Source organism: Sminthopsis crassicaudata, chromosome 3 (assembly GCF_048593235.1).
Source record: "Sminthopsis crassicaudata isolate SCR6 chromosome 3, ASM4859323v1, whole genome shotgun sequence".
Lineage (NCBI taxonomy): Eukaryota > Metazoa > Chordata > Mammalia > Dasyuromorphia > Dasyuridae > Sminthopsis > Sminthopsis crassicaudata.
In genome coordinates, this window is record NC_133619.1 from 447,139,421 (window position 1) to 447,158,747 (window position 19,327).

The 19,327-nt window shown below is 31.7% G+C and overlaps 1 protein-coding gene across 1 annotated transcript in view; it reads left to right on the plus strand.

Annotated features, from left to right (window-relative positions):
* The window catches only part of LOC141562224 (sodium channel protein type 9 subunit alpha-like), a 100,504-nt gene that overhangs the window by 24,479 nt on the left and 56,698 nt on the right, over window positions 1–19,327 (plus strand). The window contains exons 2-8 of the mRNA XM_074302214.1: window positions 11,691–11,953; window positions 13,373–13,491; window positions 13,890–13,979; window positions 14,642–14,770; window positions 16,392–16,483; window positions 17,211–17,402; window positions 18,765–18,831. Coding sequence (XP_074158315.1) covers window positions 11,738–11,953; window positions 13,373–13,491; window positions 13,890–13,979; window positions 14,642–14,770; window positions 16,392–16,483; window positions 17,211–17,402; window positions 18,765–18,831 — 905 coding nt within the window. The 5' untranslated portion in view covers window positions 11,691–11,737. The remainder of the gene's footprint in view (window positions 1–11,690; window positions 11,954–13,372; window positions 13,492–13,889; window positions 13,980–14,641; window positions 14,771–16,391; window positions 16,484–17,210; window positions 17,403–18,764; window positions 18,832–19,327) is intronic.

Below are 19,327 nucleotides of genomic sequence, written 5' to 3' on the forward strand. Positions count from 1 at the left end.
CATCCATCAGAATTGATCATCGTATAGTCTTATTATTGCCATGTACAATGATTTCCTTGTTCTGTTCATTTCACTTAGCATCAGTTCATGTAGTCTATGATTTGCTGTTTCCCCATTCATTCTTTAGGATGAGATTATTTAGTTTCCAATTTCTGTTTGGCTTATTTCCCCCTAGCCCTTTATTGAATGTAATTTTTATTTCATCGTTATCTGGAAATATGCATTTCCTATTTCTGCCTTTCTGCATTTGATTTTTAAGTCTTTATTCCTAATATGTGGTCAATTTTTGTATAGGTTCCATGAACTGCCAAGAAGAAAGTATATTCCTTTAGTGAATCCTAAAAGTCTCCATTCAATTTTCTCCAAAAATCTATCATTTCTAGCTTTTCTAGCACTCTACTTATCTCTTTAACTTCTTTCTTATTTATTTTGTGGTTTGATTTATCTAGTTCTGAGAGAGCAAGATTGCAATCTCCCACTATTATAGTTTTGCTGTCTATTTCTTCTTGCAACTCTCTTAATTTCTCGTTTAGGAATTTAGATGCTACACTATTTGGTGCTTATATGTTTAATATTAATATTGCTTCTTTATCTATAGTACCCTTTAGCAAGATATAGTTTCTTTCCTTATCTCTTTTAATTAGATCAATTTTTGCTTTTGCTTTATCTGAGATCAGGATGGCTATACCTGTTTGTTTGGTTTTTTTTAACTTCACCTGAAGCATATTAGATTCTGCTCCAGTCTTTTACCTTTACTCTGAGTGTATTACTCTGCTTTAAATGTGTTTCTCATTAAAAAAAAAATATATATATATATATACATATATATATATATATATATATATATATATATATATATATATAGAGATATATATATATATATATATATATATATATATATATATATATATATATATATATATGTATGTATATAGTAGGAATCAAGTCTGCTATCCGCTTACATTTTATGGGAGACTTCACCCGATTCACATTTATAGTTAAAACTACTAAATCTGTATTTCCTGCCATATTATTAACCCCAAATTATACTTTTCTCTTTCCTTTTCCCCTTTCTCCCCTCCCCAGTATTTTACTTATGAGCACAATTGCCTCAAGCAGTCCTTCCCCTTTAGAGACCCTCCCCCTTTCTTATAGCTTTTCCCTACTATTTCTATTCTCCCTTCTATTTAGCCTATCCCTTCCCTTTTCCCCTTTCCCCTCCCACTTTTCTATAAGAGGCCAAATCTGAAGAGAGTAACATTCACCCAATATTCATCACTCTCCCTTCTTTCCCTCAATTATAATGTTTTCTTTGCCTCTTCCTGAAATACAATTTCCCTCATTTTATCTTCACTTTCCCCTTTTTTTCTGTTACAATTCTCTTTCTACCTCGTTTCTTTTTTAAATTATAATAGTAAAATCAGAGTACATGTACTCTCAATGTATACCTATAACAGAAATACAGTTCTCAATAGTTTTTTTTTTCTTTTTACCTTTTTATGCTTGAGTTCTATATTTAGAAGTCAATTTTTTTTTTTTTTTTTTTTTTTTTTTTTTGTTTAGCTCTGGTTTTTTCATCAAAAATAAATGGAATTCAGGGCAGCTAGGTGGCGCAGTGGATAGAGCACTAGCCATGAATTCAAGAGGACTGGAGTGCAAATCTGATCTCAGACACTTAACACTTCCTAGCTGTGTGACCCTGGGCAAGTCACTTAACCCCAGCCTCAGGGAAAAAATAAATAAATAAATAAATAAATAAATAAATGGAATTCACCAGTTTCAGTGAATGTCCATCTTCTTCCCCAATAGAAAATGCTCAGTTTAACAGAGTAACTTATTATTGGCTTCATTCCAAGTTCCTTTGCCTTTTGGAATATCAGATTCAGAATATCAGATTGCCCTTAGATCCTTTAAAGTGGAAGCTGGGGACAGCTAGGTGGCACAGTGGATAGAGCACCAGCCCTGAATTCAGGAGGACATGAGTTCAAATCTGGTCTCAGACACTTAACACTTCCTAGCTGTGTGACCCTGGGCAAGTCACTTAACCCCAGCCTAAAAAAAATATATATAAATTAAAATTTAAAAAAATTTAAAAATTAAAAAAATAAAATAAAATAAAATACAGTGGAAGCTGTTAGGTCCTGAGTAATCCTTATTGTGGCTCCTCAGTATTTGATTTTTCTTTCTGGCTGCTTGTAATATTTTTCCTTGGTCTGATAGTTCTGAAATTTACCTATGATATTCCTTGGGGTTTTAATTCTGGAATCTCTTTCAGGAGATGTTCAGGGAATTCTTTCAATGGTTATTTTACCTTCTGATTCTATGATATCCAGGAAGTTCTATTTAATGATTTCCTGAAAGATAGTGTCTAAGTTCTTTTTCTCATACGTATTTCAGGCAGTCTAATAATCTTTAGAATGTCTCTTCTAGATCTATTTTTCAGGTTGGTTGTTTTCCAATTAGGCATTTTACATTTTTTTTTTCTTTTTTTTGGTTTTGCTTGACTGATTCTTTTGCCTCATTGAGTTGTTCATTTCCATTTGTTCAGTTCGTTCTGAATTTTAGTGAATTATTTTCTTCATTTGCTTTTTTAACTTCTTTTTTATTTGTCCAACTGAATTTTTAAATGAGTTGTTTTGTTCTGTGGAATTTATTTTCCATTTCACAAATTCTGATTTTTAAGGAGCTATTTTCTTTTTCTGTTTCACAGATTCTGTTTTTTGAGGAGTTGTTTTCTTTTTTCCATTTCATCAAATCTATCTTTTAATGAGTTATATGCTTTTTCCATTTCACTAAGTAGTCTATTTTGTAGTGAATTTTCTTCAGATAGTTTCTGTTACCTTTTGCAAACACTCTTATAAGTTTTTCATTTCCTTTCCCCATTTTTCTTCTAGCTCTCTTTTAAGATCCTTTTTAATTTCTTCTAGAAGAGCCTTGAGTGATAGGGACCAAGTTATATCACCTTTTGGGGCTTTATCTCGAGACCATCTGCCTCTAGTCTCCTCAGGGTTTGAAACCTGTTCTTCTCTTTTGCCATAAAAACTATCTTCAGAGTTCTCTTTACTTTTTTACTCATTTTTTTTAAAGTTAAGGCCTGCCTTTGGTTTCCAAGTGGCCACAGCTGTTCTGGGTTAGTGCTGATTCACTCCCCATGCTTGGTGGGCCTGGCCAGGTCCCAGGAGATTCTAGCATTTCAGGGTTCACTATTGATCTTTTGTGTTTATGTTGGATATTTTATAACTTCTCTGCTGATCTACTGGCTTGCAACCAGGGCAGAGTGGCCAACACTGCTGCAGATTCCTGTAGCTTCTTCCCTGTAGATTTTCTGCCATGCGGAGTCTGCACCACTTGGGGGAACCAACAACAATGTGGACTCAGCAATGCCCTGGGACTCAGTGCTGTCTGCACTAGTGTTTGTATTCAGCTATTTGTGCTTTGCTACCTCCCTCCCATTTTTGATTGAAACATACCTTTTATGATCTGTTTCGTCCCCAGAGAGTCTCCACCACATGGAATCTGCACTGTCTGCAGAGACTGCACCACCCCAGGACTTAGTGCTGTTTGCGCTGGTATTTGTACTCAACTGCTCGAACTGGCTGCCTCCCTCCCATTTCCAATTGAGATGGCCTTTTCTGGCAATCTTCAAAATTATTTTAAGCTGATAATTTGTTGCATTCCCAATATTTGTGGGTTCTGCTGGTCCAGAGCTAATTCAGAGGCTGGATTTTGTAATTAGTATGAGAGTTGTAGAGTGTGCAGTCCAGGCTAGCTCCCTGAAGTGCCCAGAATCAGCCAGAGTCAGGATAAGCAAAAGTCCTTGCCCCATGTTGGGTGCCAAGCTGTAATGTTCTGTTGTCTCTAAATTGTGATCATTCTCTGGTGTCCTTCAAAGTCTTGAATCTTTTCCTGTCAGAATGTCTCCAGCCAGCTTCAGTCTCTAGCTCCCTCTGAATCCAAACCCTCCAGCCAGCATACAGGTAGATGTGGGAATGAAATCTTGACTCTGAATCTCCTAAAGTGTGGGAATCAGACTCTGCCTCCAAGAATGTGGGATTGTTGGTTTTCCAGAATTCAATCCTAGTTTTAAATCTCCCAGAAGTCCATGAGCAGGCTTTTCCTTTAGACTTGTGAATCTTCTGGACTTGCAAATCCACTGAACCCTAGTTCTGAATCTCCTCAAGCTTCCCTGAAGTTCTCTCTGTGACTCAATCCAGACTCTCAGAGAGTGGGCTTTTATATCCTCCCAAAGAATGGACTTGTGGGTACTCCCTGGGCTTGTGGGAGTTCCTTTAAAAGTATGCTCTCTTAAAGGTGTGAAGTCTGATGTGTGAACCAATGAGTGAGCTTCTTGAAAGGTGTATAAGTACCTTGTAAGTTATAAGTACCTAACAGCAGAGATCAGAAAAACTTGTGTTGTCTCCACCATCTTGGCTCCATCCCTGAAGTCCATCACAAATGCATTTGATTAAATGATGAAAGTGCTTTTCAACTAATAGAAGAGTACAGATATAATCTGTATCCATTGGCTAAACTGAGCACAGTGCTTACTTTAAAAATGCAATGAGGAATATTCTAAATTATAGTAGCAGACTATTTTGCAATTATTATGATGACATACATATACATAAAACAGTCTATGGCCCTTTTATAAGTTTTTGGTTGGCAGGAAGGTAAACAGGTTACCTAGAGATCGAGACTGAAAGAAAATGGGGCATCTTACAAATATAACACATTGATTAAGAGAAAGACTTTAGGAGAGAGTCTTTTTCCCATTAAGATTTAAAGTCTTTGAAGGTAGGTTTGTTTCTCCATCACCTAGTACAATTCTAGCACAGAACAGGTCATTAATAAGTGTTTTTGAAAACTCTGGGAAGATACTCAATGAAAGTAAACATGGGAAAATAATAGAGTATCAATAAAAATTTATGATACATCACATATATGTGTATATATGTACATGTTTATATGTATGTATATATTATCAGAAAAAGCTAGATTTTCAGATAAATTATCAGTATTATTTTTGAAAATATTTTATTTTTTATGCAAGAAAGACTTGAGATCTATGATAGTGGATATTCCCACCTGTTGAATATAGAGTAAGAGATTAATAGAAATAATGGTATTTTGAATGTCTATAAATTAAAGGACATAAAATTTTACAATCTTAATCTTACTCTACAAATTAACATGATACACTGAAAATAATAGGACCTTTATAGTTAGTGAGTTTATAGTAGTATAGTAATCAGAGTTTCATAAGATTCTCTGATAAGTGAAAAGATCTCTTGTTTATTTACTTATTTATATTATTTCTTTTTAAAATTTATTTATTTATTTGTTGATTTCAAGTCCAAGAATGTTACAAAGCTAATAAATGAACTCTATCACTCAATAGACTGCCATATCTATCTGATAACCACAGTCAAGTAGAGCAAACATGTCTGTTTTCTTGTTTGCTAAGCAGATGAGTAGCCAACCTATAGAGCTCATTAATGTTTATACATATCTTGCACAGAAAACTCAGATCAACAGTATTCTAGGGCCAAGAATTGAACAGGAGAACTAGAAGACTATGAATTTAGAAGAACTAATTTATCTTTGGAGAATTGCACACTGACCTCAAATGTTTTCCTGAAACAAAGCTCCATTTTTAACACTATTATACTTCCAGTAATGATATTTGGCTGTGAGGCATGGAATACTTCAGTCCCAAAATAGTGAAGGGTTGAGAGTCACCCAAAAGGCAATGAGGAGCTGTGCACATTTCAGGCACAAACACACTATAGCATATAAAAAACACAGAATTTCATGGAAAAAAAACATTGCATTGAACCTATTTCAAACAACATATGAAGCAATTTAAATACTTTTCTTGCTTACTTCTCGCAGAAGTAAATTAGAATACATTCATCTCCCTGGAAGTTGATGAATTTTTGTCAACAATGACAACATAAGGAGGAGCCTTATGAAGCTCATGTAGCAGATGAGTCTGTTAGCTAATTGTGTTGTTTAATATCTTATTAATACCTTTTGTTTTTTTTTATCTATGAAATAAAACAAACATTTCCATAACATAGTATAATGAAAACATGATTTCACATGAAACTATATATCTACATCTTGCTAATTATTTTAAACATGCAACAAAATAATTATATAAATTTCTTTTTTCCCATTTTCCTTTCTGATGCTCCCCTACCATATGCCCGAGATGACCATCATTAGACAAAAATAGACATATAAATATGCATGTGAAATCATTTTAAAAATACTTCTATTTATCAGTTCTTTCTTTGGTTTCAGATGGCAACTTTCTTCATATGTCCTTAGATTTAATATGGGTATTTATAATAGTCAAAATAACTTTTTCATTCAAAGTTCTCCTTAAAATAATATTGATATTATTGTGTGCAATTCTTGGTTCTGCTCATTTTATTCTTCATTATTCTGTGAAAATCTTTCCATGTTTTTCTAAGACCACTGAACTCTTAATTTCTTATAAGACAGTAGTATTCCATCACAATCATATACTACAAGTTGTTCAGCCATTCCCTAATTGATGAACATCCCTGAAATTCCTAGTTCATTATCACTAAGAAAAGAGGTATAAAGATAATTGAAAACAAGGTTATTTTCCTTTTCCCCTAATTATCTTTGAAAGTTGATCTAGTAATCTTATTCCTGGATCAAAAAGTATAGATAATTTAGTAACTGTCTTTTGGTGTAATTCCCATTGTTCTCCAAAATGGTTGGATTCATTCACAGTTAACCCAGGAACTATATGAACAAAATCATAATAAATCATTTTATGCAAATAATTTCAGATTTCAATAATTGGCCATTCATAGGCAGGGCCAGTATAATTTTAAAAATCACAACTTTGCCCAAACTAATTTATGTATTCATTGTCATACCAATTAAATTATTAAAAAATACTGAATTGCAAAATTTAATAATAATCGAATTCATTGGAAGAACAAAAAGTAAAAAACATTAAAGCAAATAATGGGGGGAAATGTAAAAGAAAGTCAATTACTAGTACCAGATCTTAAATTATAAGGTAATGTCAAAACTATCTATTACTGGCTAAGAAATGTAAAGGCATATCAGTGAAATAGACTATACATAAAATTTATGGCAGAAAATAAGTACAATAATTTTGTATTAAATAAATGTAAAGATTTAAGATTTGAGGAAAAGAATTATTATTTGGGAAAAAATGTTGGGAAAACTGGAAAGGAATATGGCAGAATTTGATACAGACCAAAATGCTATGCCATTTACCTGGATAAAGTCAAAATAAATATTACAAGAAAATTAGAAAGATAAAAACATGTTACTTATCAGATTTATGAGTAATTTGTAAATAAACAAGAGCTAGAGATTTAAGTTAAGTGTAAAATGGATAGTTTTTTATTACATCAAATTAAAAAGTTTTTGTACACTCTCCCTCAAAATAATAACACAAATATAGTCAACATTAGAAGGAAAACACAAAATTGAGTGGGGGAAGATTTTATAGACAGTTTCTCAGAAAAATGTCTCATTTGAAATACTTAAAGAACTTTGGCAAATCTACTAAATTATAAATGGTCAAAGGATATGAATAGACGGTTTTACAATAAAAAAAACAAAATAATGTATAATCATATGAAAATTTATCTAAATTATTTATTGGAGAAAAGCAAATTAATAATTTTGTTTTATATATTATAATCATATCCTGAAATAATAATCTTCCTTCACTGAACTTGTCTTAGTAACAAAAACATCAGTGTAAAAGTGACCCATCAAATCTCAATTTCTGACAATTTGTGCAATAATCTATATATCATCATCCCCTTTCTTTCTGCAAAAAAGGGAAATGCATTTCATTGCCTATCCTCTGATAACAAAACTGATCAATGGGCCATTTATTCTTTAAGAAGTATTTAAGTATTGCTAAGTGAAATGAACAGAATCAGGACATTATTGTACATGGCAACAATAAGATTATTCAATGATCAATTCTGATGGATGTGGCTCTCTTCAACAATGACATGATTCATACCAGTTCCAATGATCTTGTGATGAAGAGAGCCATCTACAACCAGAGAGAGGAATGTAGGAACTGAGTGTAGCATTTTCACTCTTTTTGTTGTTATTTGCTTGCATTTTATTTTCTTTCTCATTTTTTCCTATTTGATCTAATTTTTCTTGTACAGCAAGATAATTGTGTAAATATGTATGCACATATTGGATTTAGCATATACTTCTACCATGTGTAACATATATTAGATTACTTGTCATCTAGGGAAGAGGGGAGAAGGTGAGGGAAAACAGAACACAAAGTTTTGCAAGAGTTAATGTTGAAAAATTATCCATGCATATGTTTTAAAAACAAAAGGCTTTAATAACAAAAAAGCCTTAATAAAAATTATTTTAAAAATAATAATAGTTATTTAATAAAATACTAAATTTAATAAAAATAATAATAATTTTAATTTAAAAAAATTTAAAGCAGCATTTAAGTATAAGCAATTTTAACAGAGCTAAAATAGTTGTATTTAGGAGGAACACGCCATAAATGATAAAACTTAAGTATTTAAAGTTAGCAAAATATTTAAGCTCAGATTTTAAGTAATCTTTTGTTGGCATGTTAGAAAGGGAAGTTTTGTTCAAACAAGAAACTAGATGGAAGATATCATCTTAACCTTATAGGAGACTGTGATTTGAGAGTATACTTTAGAACTAACTTACCTAAATGATTTCATCAAGATACACTTCTGCTTATAATGAGATGTTCTAAGTGAAATAACATATATAAATTGCCTGACCCTAATAAATGCTTATTCACATGCCCCACAGGGAGCATTTTAAGCATCCTTTTATGAACAAAGTGATTTGTTAATATTATCTGCCCTGATTTTTCTTTTCAGGAGGAGTTCCCTCTTATTTTCTGTAACAAAGAGACTTGACATTGCAAAACAATATTGTACAACAATTTAATGGGAATCCTAGAATATGTTTGAAGAATTTTTTTTGTAAAATATTATGGGATGCAGCAGATAAGAATACTGATTTCATCTTAAATATCTATTAGCTCTATAACTTTGGAAAATTCACTTAACCTTTCTAAGTTTCATTTTTCCTCATTTTAAAAATGGGGATAATTAACAGCATCTACCTCACAGAGTTGTTGTGAAGATCAAATAAGGTAACATTGAGCAACGTGCAAAACATAAAAATCTAATAAAAGGCAGTTAGGATGATGATAATGACAACTAGGTGATGTCTTTGTCTTGCCTTGTTGCCTGTGTTGGTAGTGAAATAGATTGATTCTGTCTGGGAGATACTCTTTAGCTTAATACAGAATTACCAGTTTGGTACCCCCACATTTGAGGATTCCAAAAAAAAATAGTGTTGTTTTTTCAGTCAACAACATAGAATATTGTATCATGGATCTGCTTAATTCTGGAAGTTGTTCTAAATCCCTTTCATGTATATACATTTAAAATAAAGCCTTTTATTTTGCCTATATTAATTATTGCCATTATATATAGGTAAAAGTCTCCATTCTGTTTCTTATGGATTCAATATTTAGGAAATTACATTATATATCTCTTGCTACTTTGGATCTAGAGTAATGAATTGAGGGCTACTCAGTGATTCAAATGCTTAGAATTCTATCTTATTCATATCTTTGTTATGGAATTAATCATTTTATTTTTTTAATCCTCTTTTTGTTGAACAATAAGAGGCAATGTAAATAACTGATAGAAAAAAAATTGTGAATCTTGATGGGGTTCAAGTCCCTCCTTTCTCATATTCTGGTTTTATGGCCATGCCCAAATCATTTAACTTCTTAGGGCCTTAAGCAATTTTCTACTGTTATACCTTTAAAAGACAGTGTGCCTTGCACAGGTTGAAGGAGTTTCCTCCTCAAGGAGTTCCCTACACCACTCAAGTCACAGGTTCAGTATCCTGTTGTATTTTAGAATAGCTTTTCCATGTCCATCCTCTCCTTTCTCTCTAAATACCCCCCCACCAACCACAAACACTTTTTATAATTCCTAATATGATTTTGTAAAGTGTACATTCAATTTAATCTGGACTGGCATAAAGAAAGTAATATTGAATGGTGTCTTACCATCCATGTTTTGAAGTATTAATAAATAAAACAGAGCCAAGTACAAAATCCTAAGGCACATAACTAAAGACTTCTTATCAAGTTGACATTTAACCACTATTTCTGAAAGTAGTCATTCAACTAAGCCTAAAAATTGAACAAAAATAATTCCATAAGACATGAATTAAAATGAAAGAAAATAATGAAAAAGTAGATCCTTACACATCCTTTGATCTGATTATTCAACTAATTTCTTGTCAATAGCTTTCAATTTTATTAGACTAAATGACAATTTACACAATTAATTGAAAGTAAGATTTATCACCAGTGATAATCTTGTTGTTTTGCTTAACTTTTTTCAGGGAATATATGTTTATTTATGTATTTAGTTTTGTAAAATAAATCAACTTTAATTACCAAAAAAAATAGCAATATAAAACACAATAATGAGACAAGGAGATAACAAGACAATCTGGTTACAATCTGAGAAGACTTTCTGGAAGTAATTAATTGAAATGAATTTTAAAGGGAACTGGATCCATGGATATGTATTAATAGAAGTGAGTAGAAAGGAATGAGTAAAAGAATACATTTTCTGTGAAATCTCACTGGTACCTCATAAGACTATTAATTTCAAAAGTAAAAGGGATCCCAAATGTCCAATCTTTTCACAGTCCTGGTAAGAAAATAAAGATCTATGGAAGCTAAGAGACTTCCTCAGGAGGTTTAAGGCTCTTACTCAAGGTCTCATAATTTGCAACAGAAATAAGAGGTGAACCATTAGACTGTAAGCTCCCTGAGAGCAAAAACTGCCTTTTGTCCTTTGCATGTTAGGTGCTTAACACAATGCTTGCTGTTTAATAAATGTTTATTGATTGACTAGTTATTGAATCCAGGTCCAGGCTCCTCTAGAACCAGTGTTAATTGTTTGAGAATGATTATTCTCACAGCTTTTGAAACATTGAACAACTTTGGTCCTGGTCCTCTCTCTCATTCTTTCATTCCATCAATGGCCATTTGACACAGAAGTCAAGGTATCCTTTGCCAGCACAGCGAATTTAAAACTAATTATATATGGATAGAGAAATATTCCTTTATTGAAGCATTAAAGAACACTGAATGATCACTGATTCTGACAAAGTTTGTACCTAATTGGAGAGATAAGAATCTGAATCAACAATTATATAGCAATTGCTAAATAAGAGGGGAAATGAGGACTCTAAATATGCATATATAGAGAGATATAGATATAGATATATGTAAAATATATTTCTGTACAATTAAGAAGATGTACAAGAAAGACAAGATTGAAGAGGTAATCCTGGGAAAAAGTGAGTGCTATGCTTCTAGAATGCTTGGCTGACCATTTAATATTATTTTCTGTAAAGGTTTTTAGATATGTATCAAATATACAAGTATATGCAAATAAAAATTCTGATTAAATATTTGATAATTTGAGTTCTGTGGTCACAACTGAAAACATATTAAGTTCTTGATATATTCCCTTCATCTCACAAGTGATTTTGTTTCCACTGTTTTTCTTGTATGTGTGTGTGTGATTTTTTTTTTTTTACTTCAGGGCTCTTTAACAATCTAAAAGAGATTTAAAACTGACCAAATAAAAAGATGGCGAGACCCAACAATTTCACCTACTTCACCAGAAAATCTCTTATTTTTGCTGAAGAATGCACTGCTACCAAGAAAAGGGAGGATGAGGAAGGAGTAGAGCCAAATAATGACTTGGAAGCTGGTAAACAGCTACCATTTTTTTATGGCAACATTCCTACAGGCATGATGTCAGAGCCCCTGGAAGACCTGGACCCATACTACCTGGATAAAAATGTGAGCATTTCTTATAAGCAATGGGAGAATGTTTCTATTTTACCCTCTACGGATGAAAAGATTTTCATCATCAGGACATAAAAAGGCTTGATGAATATAAAAAAACAGTAAAATTTTAAATGTTGAACTCTCAAGGTTATCTTCTTAGATTTAATTCAAGTTGATTCTGTCACTGACATCTTGGTTACTTTACTTTTTGAGTAATAAATAAATATGATGCAATTCCCAACAGAATGCAGATTTCAGGGGGCTGGGACTGTTTATTTTTTGGCTTTTTGTCCCTAGTCCATAACATAATACCCAATATATATCATACTTGTGCATATTCAGTAATTATATGATGTGTTGATCCAATACCAATGACCTACCATTTATCAATCAACCAATTAGCATGAATGTATTGAGTGTCTACTCTGTCTAAACAAATATTCTAAGGCATTTTTTTTAAAAAGTGGACATGACTTCTTCCATTAAGGAACTTTGTGAATTAGTTAAAACTGTGCTAAGAAAGAGGATTAGAATACAAGTTAGTATTCCATGATATGACAATATGAAATTTTGACATTTATATAGTGTTTTAAATTTTGACAGAACATTTTATGTACACTATTTAGGTGTACTGAAGTTCATGAAAATTCTTTGAGGTAGATACACTATTATGATTTGGTTACACCAAAATATTTAATCGTTGAGGCTTCAAAAAAAGCAAACATTGTATGCACAGATATTTGCATGAAAAAAAACTTCATTTATAATTTGAGCTTTAATTTTTTTGAACCCTTAATGCAAAACTTAGATTTATTCCTACGGGATTTTGTCATATTTGATTTAGTTCACTATTTAATCTTACTGAGATGTTTCTTGGATCAGGATATTATCATCTGATGAATTAACTCATTTAGTTTTACATCATCTGATAATTTTAGAAAACACAGACCCTTCACTTCAAGTATTTAGGTATGGCATGTTTAGATCAGAGCTTTCTTCTAGGCCCTATAAAATTTTTATCTGTCAATCTCACTTTCCTTATCTATTGACATGATTAAATGTTCTCTACTACTTCTAATTTTTTATAATGCTATATTTGCACAGTCATAAAATTAACAGAAATGCATATATAACTAGAAGACATATATTAAACATACTCTGTATAAACATAAGTGCAACACATATATAATATATGATTACTGTATGACATTTATAAATATGTAAGCCATAATATATGTGTATATATGTAATAGGTGTAATATATGTAATATTATTTACATATGAAATATCTATATATATATTTGTGTATATCTAAATATATATTATTTATCCTGAATAAGGAGTAATGTGAATCAATAACAACGAAAGTAAATTAAATAGCTGTTACATAAGAATGCTATCTTTTCACTGTATTCTTATTTCCTCTTGCAGACTTTCATTGTATTGAATAAAAGAAAAACCATTTTTCGATTCAATGCCTCTCCTGCTTTGTACATTTTAACTCCTTTCCATATGATTAGAAGAATATCCATAAAGATTTTGGTAAACTGATATCCTTTTCCAGTGATTCACTAAATGTTATATTCTTAAAAGCAAAGTGAAGCCAAAGGAATGCATTTGTATCAGCCTTCATATCTGACTTTTATTCCTTTCTCCACTTGAAAAGAATCTCTGATATTAGTCCATTGATTTCCTTTAAATTATGAAAAAAGCATACTTATTTGGAGAATAATCGTGATAGTAGTCTTCATTTGAAGATGGCATTTCAAATATTTGTTTCATTTTGCAAAACTATGCAAAGTAGAGGAACTAGCTTTGTGAAAGTAATTTGATAATCATTGTATAGTGAGAAGTTGTATATTGTCAACATTTTGATAACTGTCTTGATCACATACATAGAAAATTCCTAACATGATTTATCATCTTATATTCCTTGACTCTCACGTACTTTATTCAACATGATCCTTATGGGCACTTTCCTGTTCAACTGTGTTTTTCTGACAAACCTTAACCCTCCAAACTGGATATTTTATTTCGAGTAAGTTAACAAAATAACTTTAAAATAGATTTTAATGAGAATGTGTATTTTTCCATATTGAATCAAAAGCCCACTGATTTCTGTATCCATTTTGTGTAGTTTTCTTTCTCTGGGGGATATAGCTATAGTCATCCTCTCTTGGCCAATTTTAGCATTGGGACTATATTGGGTCTATGTTTTTAAAAAATATAGTCAGCTATTAAGAAAGCATTAGACTCTCCTACAGCTTTTTAGAAAAGGGAATTCCTAAGAAGCTTCTCTTTGCCCCTTGTTCTTAAATTATTGGTGACAGCTAGCCAATATTTGACTGGCTTAGCAGGTATTTCATCTTAGAAACTGTTTGGTTATTGAATGTTATGCATCTTTGCCAACTATTTTTTTTCAAGTCATGATTTTGGAAACCATTATGATAGCATCCAAGGCATTTTTTGTCTTTAAAAACCCTAACCCTGAAGTTCCATGACCTTTTTCTTGGGTTACAAGGTGGATTTATTCTAATGTTTGCTTTGGAGCAAGAATATGGCTAATATCTAGAAGAGTCATTTAAAAATTCTGCCTCTGATCTTATCTGGTATACAGATTTACAACAATTTTCAGATTTCTTTCATGATTATTCATGTGTCATTCTTCCATCTAATATACTTGTGGATACTTGTCTTCAGGTTATCTTTCATTGGATTATATACTTTTGAGATCTTTATAAAAATCCTCGCAAGAGGCTTCTGCATAGGACCATTTACACTGCTTCGTGATCCCTGGAACTGGTTTTATATCCATATTCTTGCGTATGCGTAAGTATTTTCATGTATTTTCCAGTAACATTTTTGCAAACAAATATTTTGCTGAGACAATTTAAACATAAAGGATATTTTGGGAATTACATCCATTGGTATTTGGATCTGGAATTGTACATATTGTAGATTTCTTTTAATGAACAACAAGTATGCATATTTGTTATGTCCTTTTCATCCTCAAAATTTGGTTAACAATTAGAAGTGTTTGATTTTATTTCCATTTTAAAGCTAGGGGAATTCATGTACAAATGACGTTGTGCTTTGTTCAAGTTGACTTAAAAATGGATAGAAATTAATTTAGGATCAACTGTGAAAGACTTGCTTCTTCTCAATGGTTCCGTGTTCAAAAGCAATTCCAATAATTAAATTCCAATAGTTAAATTTGTACAGAAAATGCCATCTGTAGTCAGAAAAAGAAAGAACTAAGGAGATTAAATGTAAATCAAAACATGCTATATTCACTTCATTTTTCTGTTTTTTTAATCTTTTTTCCATATTTTCCCTTTTGCTTTGATTTTTCCCTCCCAATATCATTCATAAAGCAATGTGTGTTAAAAATAAATTTTTAAAAAAGTAAAAAGAAATTAATAGAAGAATTGGAACAGAGCCCTTGATTATTAGACAAATGTTCCTTTTACTAGCTTACATTACTTTCAAATGTCTTAAAATAGGGACTAAGTCCTATAACAAAAAGTCTTATTTACTTCTATAACAAAATCTCTTAATGTGTCATTTGATACAAAAAAATTAAATAGAGGGTGTCCATTTTTTCTAAATATATTTATCCAAGCTAAAGCATGAAATGTAGACTCTCCTAGTTCTGAGTATATTTTCACAGACAATATTGCTTCCCCTAGATTATAACATCTCATAATTAATTTTATTAGTTTATAGAATTTGTAGTTGTAAGGAACTTTAAAGTTCATCAGGTTCATCCCTCTCATTTCAAATATGAGGAAAGTAAACTTCAGAGAATCAGTTACTTGTCCAAAATCATATAGATATTAAATGAGAGAAAGAGAATTTGAGCCTGGTGTATAACTAGAAATCCAGTTTTTTGCACTATCACATGATCATTTGAAAATGCCAAATTAATCTTAATTGTGTACTATGTGATTTAATTACTAAACTAAATTATGCCTAAAGATAGTGGAAGATGAGAGGAAAACATTGGTAAATGGAAAGAAAAATAGAGAAATGTGATAGTTGTCCACAAGTATTTGATGGATTCTCAAAGAAAAAAAAAGAATAAGACGGATTAAATTTATATATTTGATAACAAATTTGATTCATGCCAGAAAGAACAAGGGAAACACTAATAGTCATATGAAGGCATGTGTATCACTGTTCCAGTGATTTCCCCCTAAGACTTTATCAGTACTAATCAGAGATGGCATCAGGAATTCTTGTTTCATTGAACAAGATGATCTCTGAAATCCTTTCTAATTTTCATATTTTTGAATTTTTTCTCTTAAAATCATTTTCTTATTGATAAAAGGTAGAAAGTAATACCTGACTATCATTTTTCCTAAGTTAAAAAAGCATTAAAAACTGATAATGTCCTTAGATTTCTTTGGAATCTGTCTAAATTTTTAATAATTCTAATTTAATTCTACAGGTATCTGAGAATATTTGTAAACCTAGAAAGTATCCCAGCTCTTGGAATTTTCTCATTGTTAAGAATTTTGAAAGCTATTTCTCTAACCACAGGTAAACATGATTTGCATAATCTTTAGAATCATTGTCCTTCCATTCTTGTGGATATTTGGGATGGAGGTGGGAGTTGGAAAGAATTTAGTACGGTTGTATATGAACTTTCTGATTATAGTTATCTAATAGTACATATGTAAGGTGAAACAATGTTTCAATGTTGAGAAATTTTAGAATTGTTTCACTCCTAGGATCCCAGATTTAGATTTAGAAGAGACAAGTGTTCAAGAGAATATTTTTCTATGTGTATTGTGACCCAGCATCTTTTATACTAGCACCACTACATACATGTTAATATTGAGCTCTTGGCAACTTTAGCCTTTTAATGAAAACTACTTATCTTATGGACATCTAAATGGGGCAGTTGAAAAAGCACTAGGCCTGGTGACAAGAAGATTCATCTTCTTTAGCTCAAATATGTACTCAAGCACTTAACCAGCTCTGTGATTCTGAACAAGTCATTGAACCCTCTTTGCCTATTTCCTTATGGTTAAAGTGAATTGGAGAAAGAAATAGCAAACCACTCCAGCATCCTTGCCAAGAAAACCCCAAATGTAGTCACAAAGAGATGGCACGATTAAACAACAACAAAAACAGGGTCACTTTTGGCATATGATCCTTGGTTCAATGTATTACATATGTTTTGCAACAACAAAAAATGTAATAATGTATTGTCAGATGTTTCATTTCATTGTTATGATGCCGCTTCCCCCCTCCTTCTTTTCAGGTACAAGAATTATCATTGGAACCCTGACTCGTTCAGCAAAGATGTTTTGTCATACGGTGATCCTAACTATGTTTTGTTTGAGTGTTTTTGCTGTCATGGGAATGCAGCTATTCATGGGCAGCTTGAAACATAAATGTTTACCATGGCCTCAAGAAGAAGGAAATATGACTGAAATTATGTTGGACAATGAAAGTAAGCATCATAACTCCAAAAGTGTGCTCCAAAAATGGGCTTTAAATCACTCAATCAACAAACATGCATTAGTATGTCAATCAACAAGCATGTTTTGGTGTCTATTCTGTTCCACAAATTCTACACACTGAGATTACAAAGACAAAAACAAAATAGTAACTATACTAAAGGAGCTTACATTCTTCATTCTATCCAGGGATATTTAGCAAGCTCTTCTCTTTTTGCCTATTAAATGAAATATTTTAAGGCTATTTTTGGAAAGATATTTCTATTAAAATCATTTTATTGATGAGATTTTTGTTATATATAAAACATATTATCATTGGTCTTAGCTTTGCTATCTTGGACAAATCCAAATAAGGATAATTTTACTTTTACTCAATCTGTAATTATTTTCTTATTAAGGAAATTCATTAAGTTATCAAATATTTATAGATGACAGTGAACATGTCTGAAAGTGGGAGACAATGCGTGGCTGATCATGTCACTTTTTCTGCTCATTAAAATCAAGTGGTTCCCAATTACCTCCAAGATCAAATAAAAAATACTCTGTTTGGCATTCAAAGCCCTTCATCACCTGCCTCCCCACCTATTTAGTCTTCTTCCTTCCACCTTTCCATGTACTCCACCATGGAGTCACATTGACCTCTTTGCTATTTCTAAAACCCAACACTCAATCTCCTGACTCTGAGTATTTCCACAGATTATCTTCCATGTATGGGTTTCCCTTCTCATCTCTTCCTCCTACTTTTTATGTTATTGTGAATCCTCTAAGAGATTATCTCCAATTTTCATATATATATATACATATGTATATATATATATATGTATATATGTATATATACATACATATATATGTATATACATATACATAAACATATATATATAGCTTGTTTTGACACAACTCTTCATAACATGTTGTCTATCCCCTTAAAGTATACACTTCTTGAGAGCAAGGTTGACTTTTTTCCCTTTTTGTGTCTCTAGCACTTAATATAGTTACTAGCACAAAGTAGGTACTTAATAAATGTTTATTAGCTGTGAAGTAGTCACTATGAAATAGTGGAAAGAGAAGTGGATTTTGGGGTCTTAAACTGATGTCACACTTGTGACCTTGAACCTGTCCCATAAACTATCTAGGCTTCATTTTTTTTTCATCTGTACAATGTGAAATTTGGACTAGGTGATCTCTTATGTTTGTTCCATATTTAAATCTATGGTTTTACAAAATATAAGAAGTATAGACAAAGGCAAATATCACCCATTGTACAATTTTGCATGATACATGATATAGCTATCCTGGTCTTGTAAAATCTGGAGTTATAGTGAAAGTTTAATAAATTTTCTCATTCACATTTTCAGGATTTGACAGTTTTCTTCTGGAAAGAGGAATGAATGCTTTCCTTTGTGGCAACAGTACATTTGCTGGGTAAGAAGTCTTGGGTTGTATTGTATTGTGTTTTTCTTGATAGGTTGTATCAGATAAGATACTAATCTACCAACAAATATTCAGTGAGAATTTATCATATGCAAGGAATTTAGAGATACAAAGGGATTTAAAATAATATCCCTGTGACTCAAGTTTATATAATCCTTTGCAGTTTGTAAAGCTCTGTCTTCAGAATGAATATTGTATTTCACATAGTTCAAATATTCTTATTCCCATATTATAGATAAATGAGGCTGAAAGGATAAATCCTCCTTTACAAGTAGTAGCAAAATCTGAAAGGATGAAGGGTCCTTTCAGCCCATTAAGTTCATTCTGTATAAACAAGAACCTATTTTAGTCTCCTCAACTTACTCAAATAACCCTAGTTTTTACTTAAAGAAGGGGTGTCTATTACACATCTTGGAGGAGCTGAGTCAACTTTCAGATATCTGAGTGTGAATAAAAGACATAAAATTCATCTTAATGAAAGGATATT